This window comes from Crotalus tigris, unplaced genomic scaffold, assembly GCF_016545835.1.
Source record: "Crotalus tigris isolate CLP2741 ecotype Arizona unplaced genomic scaffold, ASM1654583v1 scf7180000021363.294534, whole genome shotgun sequence".
Lineage (NCBI taxonomy): Eukaryota > Metazoa > Chordata > Lepidosauria > Squamata > Viperidae > Crotalus > Crotalus tigris.
In genome coordinates, this window is record NW_024098473.1 from 117,515 (window position 1) to 124,701 (window position 7,187).

A 7,187-nucleotide genomic window follows, 5' to 3' on the forward strand; every position below is an offset into this window, starting at 1 on the left:
TCCAGTTCCTTAAATCTATTTGTCACCTCTACTGTATATTCATCAGGAATATGATTTAGTTCATACCTGAGTGGCCTAGTGCTTTTCCCTACTTTTTTCAATTTAAGCCTAAATTTTGCAACGAGAAGCTCATGATCTGAGCCACAGTCAGCTCCTGGTCTTGTTTTTACTGACTGTATAGAGCTTCTCCATCTTTGGCTGCAGAGCACATAGTCAATCTGATTTCTATATTGACCGTCTGGTGATGTCCATGTGTAGAGTCGTCTCTTGGGTTGTTGGAAAAGAGTGTTTGTTATGACCATCGTATTCTCTTGACAAAATTCTATTAGCCTGTGCCCTGCTTCATTTTGTACTCCAAGGCCAAACTTGCCTGTTATTCCGGTTATCTTTTGGCTTCCTACCTTAGCATTCCAATCCCCCATGATGATAAGGACATCATTTTTTGGTGTTAATTCTATAAGGTGCTGTAGGGCTTCATAGAACCGGTCAATTTCATCCTCTTCAGCACCAGTGGTTGGGGCATAGATTTGGACTACTGTGATATTGAATGGTTTGCCTTGGATTCGAATTGAGATCATTCTGTCATTTTGGGGATTGTATCCCAGTATTGCTTTTCCTATTCTTTTATTGACTAGGAAGGCTACTCCATTTCTTCTGAAGGATTCTTGCCCACAGTAGTATACCTGATGGTCATCTGAGTTAAATTCACCCATTCCTGTCCATTTTAGTTCGCTGATTCCTAAGATGTCGATGTTCAGTCTTGTCATCTCTTTTTTGACTACGTCTAGCTTGCCTTGATTCATGGATCTTACATTCCAGGTTCCTATGGAGAAAAAATCTTTACAGCATCGGATTTTCCTTTCACCACCAGATATATCCACAGCTGAGCGTCCTTTCGGCTTTGGCCCAGTCGCTTCATTCTTTCTGGCGCTACTAGTACTAGCCCTCTGCTCTTCCCCAGTAGCATATTGGACACCTTCCGACCTGAGGGGCTCATCTTCCAACGTCATATCTTTTTTCCTTTTAGTACTGTCCATGGGGTTTTCATGGCAAAGATACTGGAGTGGTTTGCCATTTCCTTCTCCAGTGGATCACATTTTGTCAGAACTCTCTGCTATAACCTGTCCGTCTTGGGTGGCCCTGCACGGCATAGCTTATAGATTCATTGAGTTATGCAAGCCCCTTCGCCACGACAAGGCAGTAATCCATAAAGGGATTACACAATAGTAATGGGGGACTTTAACTACCCTGACATCAACTGGGAGAAAAACTCTGCATTAAGTGGAAGATCAAACAGATTCCTGACAAACCTAGCAGACAACTTTGTCTCCCAAAAAGTAGAGAAGGAAACTAGGGGATTAACCATTTTGGATCTAATTCTCACTAACAGAGATGAAATGATAGAAGGTATTGAAGTCATAGGAACCTTGGGAGGGAGTGATCATGCAACATTGGAATTCAATATTATGAAAGCATAAGCAATAGAACACAGTCAAACTAGGGGGATTTCAAGAGAGCTAATTTCAATAAACTTAGAGAGGGTTTAGGGAGGTTTCCATGGATGAGAATCCTCCAGGGAAAAACAACTCAAGAGGCTTGGGAAATTTTGAAAAGTGAGATAATAAAGGCTCAGTCTAGCACATACTAACAAAGAGGAAAAATAACAGCTCTCAAAAGAAACCAGCATGGCTTCATAAAGAACTCTCTGATCAATTGAAAGATAAAAAGGACAAGTATAGAAAGTGGAAATAGGGACACATAACTAAATCAGAATATCAGCAAATAGCCCAAGCCTGCAAAGATGAAGTGAAGAAAGCGAAGGCTCAAAATGAACTAAGGCTTGCGACCAAAGTCAAAAATAACAAAAAAAAGCTTCTTTCAACATGTAAAAAACAAGAAAAAAGTGAAGGAAATGATTGATCCATTAGTGGCTGAAAGTGGCAAGAAAGTGACAAGCAACAGGGAGAAAGCAGAACTATTTAACTCGTTTTTCACATCTGTCTTTACATAAAAAGAAAAAACAGACCAACCTATCAAAAATAGTGCCATAAAAAACAAAATAGAAATACAAGTTGAGATAGGCAAGAAAATGCTAAGTGAGCACCTGTCCAGCCTAGACAAGTTCAAAATAAACAGGACCAGATGGATTACACCCCAGAGTTCTCAGGGAACTGGCAGATGTTATCTCAGAACCACTGAACTATATTTTTCAAAGATCCTGGAGAACTGGGGAATTGCCAGAGGACTGGAAAAGAGCTGATGTAATTCCCATCTTTTAAAAAAAAGGGGGGGGGAAGACCCAGGAAATTACAGACCTATCAACCTGACCTCAATGCCTGGGAAGATTCTGGAAAAGATAATCAAACAAGGTGTTATGTTGCAGGTGCTTGTCTGTTTGAATTCTGAAGTCCCAGAGTAGTTTAATTTTATCATTTTCTATGACTTTCTCTATTTTATGATCCCACCAGTTTTTGCTTACAGGCAAATGATATTTTTGCAGATCTTCCAATGCACCATTGTTGCTACTTTGTCATGCCGCTGCTTGTAATCAGTCTGTGCAATCTTCTTGCAACAGCTTACCAAGTGGTCCACTGTTTCTTCAGCTTCTTTGCATAGGCGGCACTTACTGTCTGTTGCTGTCTTCTCAATTTTGACTTTGTATGCATTTGTCCTTAAGGCTTGGTCTTGTGCAGCCAGAATTAGTCCCTCTGTCTCTTTCTTCAATTTTCTTGCTCTTAGCCATTGCCAGGTCTTGTTATTATCTGCTTTCCCAGCTATTTTTTTTAATGTATTGGCCATGTAGTGCTTTGTCTTCCCATGCCTCTATTCTGTTCTTCATTTGGTCTTTCTTGTAGGCCAGTTTGGTCTCTCCAGTAGTCAGTAAGCCTTCCTGATATACTAATTTCAGTGCATCTTCATCATTGTTCTTCAGATATTCTTCCAAAGCCATTTTTTCTTCTTCAACCATCTGATGTACTTGTAGCATTCCACGCCCACCTATTTGCCTTGGTAGATAAAGTCTGTCAATGTCACTGCGTGGATGAAGGGCATGATTCATTGTCATTATTTTTCTGGTCTTCCTATCCATTGTTTTTAGTTGTTATTATTATTATTATTATTATTATTATTATTATTATTATTATTATTATTATTATTATTATTGTGTTGTTGTTGTTGTTGTTATTATTATTATTATTATTTTACAGTATATGGTTTATGTATATTTAAAATGCAGTAAAGTAGATACTCAAAATATTTTCACTGAATCGATTTTTTATAGATACAGTCAGTGGTGGGATTCAAATATGTGAATAACCAGCTCTCTATGTGGATGCTACTTCCGGACGTCCATTCTGGGCTTGGGCAACAAACAATTAGCTACCGGTTCTGCCAAACTTGTGCAAACTGGCTGAATCCTACCACTGGATATAATACTTTAGAAAAACAAAATAAAAAAAGACAAAACAAACCCAACCTTTAAGACATATGGTAAAATTCTGAATCAATAATTTTCTCTCATAAAACAATCTGCAGCAAACACCTATTTGCTGCAGATTCTTGGGCTACAGCAAGTCTCAGGAGAAACTGCTGTGATGTCTAAATGTTTGCTAAAGCAGATGTTCCTCACTATAAGTAGCTTTCTCACTGACCACTACTACTGTCACAACTCAAAGGTTTAGAAATAAATTCCTTTTTTTTTCACAGTTGCACAAAATCTTCTATTTTGTTTAACCTAGACATTCAAATTAATTGTCCTTTAGGTAACCCTCAGGAATGAAAAAGTTAATAGGCTTGGACAATCTCAAGGGAAATTGTTTGAATACTTCAGAGAAAGTAAGTGTTTCTCCTTGTTAGTTTTTTATTTTAATCTAGTTCTTTCTCTGAAACATATTACATTTCCACAACCTGATTAAGATTCAGAGTTGTCCAATTATTTCAGTGCTGTTGTTGATAGATAGATGAGAGACAGACAGACAGACAGACAGACAGACAGACAGACAGACAAACAGATGTAAAGCTAGAGTTACCATTCTAAATGGTTAGAACAAAAGGTAAGTGGGACTTGGAACTACATGTGGTTACATGAATGAAGGACCAATCATAGCCACAAATTAACAAAGGAATATAAATAAACTAATGAAATAAGTAAGAACAACAAAAATAGATAACTCATAAATGTTGATTGATTTATGTCATGCAATTTTAAAGAATGTTTGAATGATGAATTTTTACCAAATCCTTAAATATGGGATAACATTTATAAAGAAAAACTATAACTTATAGTTTACGTTACTAAGCCAAAATGATATTAAATCATTTTAAAGCATTGTGCTATATTTAAGAGGTAGCAAAAAAAGTTTTAGTTTTTAAGACAGTTCACAAACATTGAATTAAACAATTTCATTAAAAATATATAGAGTTTTATTTTTTCCATGAAACATCATGTTGCAAGAGTCATTGAGTTTTGAGTACAGTTAAGTGTATAGAATAATAGGCTACAAGTCTAAAATCTCCTGATACTTCCAAGAGTTTTCTTCAGCTTTATGATTCAGTTTAAATATCACAAATTTCTTCAAATTAATCATTTTATTTTCTGTTATAAGCACAAAAAAATTCTTTGAAAAGTGTATACATATCTGTTTTTCATCAAACATACTTATTTGTCTCAGATAAAATAATGCCTAAGGAATTTTTTTAAAAGAATGATGAGCTAATACAATTACTTTAAATATTTTTATTATTATTATTATTATTTATTATAAACACTCATACTTTTAAGATTCTGGAGAAAAGAAATGAAGTTAAGTTAACAGAATAAATTAGTAGAAGGCATGTTTATTGCCATTTTTATTTTGAAATTGTAACTAAAGTAATGACTAGAAACAGCAATAACCTATGACCCACACTGCAACTAGCTGTTCCTTATCTTGAGAAATTAGATTAATAATCTAAAGCATCATACATCATCATCAAGAAAGATATTATTGCAAAGTTTTAAATTAATTCAGCTGAGAATCAAAATTGTATATGTGGAGCTTCTTTACATGTATTGTATAATACCCATCACTAACCATAAATTGAATGAGAAGGAAGCATGCATATTAAACATCTTTCACAGATCAGTCATCAGGTAGTTGATCTATAAAACCTTTAAATTGCTTAGCCATATTTTGATTGCCAATAGAAAATATTATCTGTTGTATAATGCTTAAAGTTCCTTTAATGATATAAAATCATAGAAAAATGCATGCATTTACACAGAAAATAAGCCATAAATGATACAAAACCTGGTACAAAAATGAAAAAAGAAACCTTCTGTGAAGAATGAGGTTTAAATTCTGTCAAGCATGATTGGTAAATAGTATTCCTGTTGACATAGTGAAATTTTCATTAAAAATGTACAAAATCTGTATGAGATGATTTATTCTGCAATAAGATTCATAAATATTGAGCTCAGTTCTTGTATTAAAGTTTACATACCAGGACAAAACTACAGAATCCACAGAACAATCAAAATAAGAATGGAAAATAATATTTCTTTATCAATTCAAGTATTGAACAAAAATCATTTTTGTTGTGATTATCATATAGGTGAAGTTTGGTGGGTGAAATGTGGACTCAGAATGAGACTGCAGTGAATGGATTCATTCTTCTAGGCTTTACCAGTTATCCCATATTGCGGCCATTCCTTGTAGTGATATTTTTCACTATGTCCCTTATTACTGTTCTTGGAAACAGCCTGATCATCTTCTTGGTCTGGATCAACTCCCGACTCCACACAGCAATGTATTTTTTCATTGGTAACTTATCTTTGTTGGATATATTCTTTACACTCATCACTACCCCTCAAATGCTAGTCCACATGGCTTCTGAAACTAAGATGATCTCTTACAACAGATGCATGGCCCAAATGAACTTAACCCTCTCCTGTGGGATAACAGAATGTTTCATCTTAGCTCTTATGGCATATGACCGTTATGTAGCCATATGCTGGCCACTGCGATATCCCATCATCATGAGAATGCCAATGTGCATACAGATGGCTGGGATATTCTGGTTTGGAGGTTTCTTCAATGCTGCAGCACTAACAGTGTGTACAGTAAATTTTCCCTTCTGTGGACCTTATGAAATCAACCATTTCTTTTGTGAAGCACCAGCTGTGCTTCAACTAGCTTGCATGGACACCTATTTGATGAAGGTGTTCATCATTACTCTGAGTGTAATTGTCCTCATGCTACCTCTTGGCTTTATAGTGCTCTCCTACCTCCACATTGCCAGGGTGATCTTCAATATGCATTCACCTGATGGGCAACAACGGGCTTTCTCTACTTGTGCCACACATCTCATCGTTGTTGTGCTGTTCTACAGCACTATCAGCTTCACATACTTGCAACCCCAGTCTGACCTTTCTGTGGATCAAGAGAAGGAAGCTGCACTCTTCTATTCTGTGGTCTCTCCTATGTTGAACCCTGTCATCTACAGCCTGAGGAACAAAGATGTTAAAGAAGCCTTAGCAAAAGTAATGGGGAAAGTGAATTAAATCTTCCCTTTGGGAATCTGAAAATGCATACTTGGTGTATGAATCCACTTAATTTATATATTTGTGAAAATTATTCTTTTCTGACTCTGTGCTCTTGCTAATAAATTGTGCAAGTATTCTTTTAAAAAGGTTGTTCTATATATTGTTCTAGAATTATATAAGAAATTTACAAAATCTGGTGAGGTATATATTGTTCAGTTTTTAAAGCTCTATATGACTATGTGACTGACTCACTTGGTACACAAGTGGCTGCTTTCTAAATTACTATAGAATGTCTATGTATTAAAACAACTTAAAACATTGAAGAAACTTTGAAGTATTTTTGATATCAGTTTAACATTATGTTAAAAATAGAATATTTTAAAGAATATTGCCAGTTTTTAATGAACACTATAAAGAGTAGCTTAATTTTCTGTTGTGCTTATCTCTGCAAGTGAACTCTGGTGGATAAAATATAGATTCAGACTTGGGATCAGCAAATGGATTTACAGTATTCTTCTAGGCTTCATCAGTCATTGTACAGTATACTTCATCATCTGCTAGTATAGTGAATAGTTAGCTTCTATAGAAAAAAAACTATCACTAGATGATATTGACTGACCTCAAAAAAACAGAACAGCTCCAGATTCAGTTAGTATTATGCTGG

General features: G+C 35.5%; 1 protein-coding gene across 2 annotated transcripts; it reads left to right on the top strand.

Annotated features, from left to right (window-relative positions):
* Nucleotides 1–3,918: 3,918 nt before the first annotated feature.
* Nucleotides 3,919–6,846, top strand: LOC120296619 (olfactory receptor 508-like). Of its 2 annotated transcripts, none has more exons than XM_039318445.1 (2): nucleotides 3,919–4,052; nucleotides 6,255–6,846. In XM_039318445.1, exons 1-2 carry the CDS (start codon nucleotides 4,037–4,039, stop codon nucleotides 6,539–6,541), a joined length of 303 nt encoding a protein of 100 aa, XP_039174379.1. In that variant the 5' UTR covers nucleotides 3,919–4,036; the 3' UTR covers nucleotides 6,542–6,846. The 2 variants fall into 2 exon arrangements, with proteins under 2 accessions (XP_039174379.1, XP_039174378.1); XM_039318444.1 differs by having other exon boundaries at nucleotides 3,948–4,052; nucleotides 5,593–6,846.
* The last annotated feature ends 341 nt before the right edge of the window (nucleotides 6,847–7,187 follow it).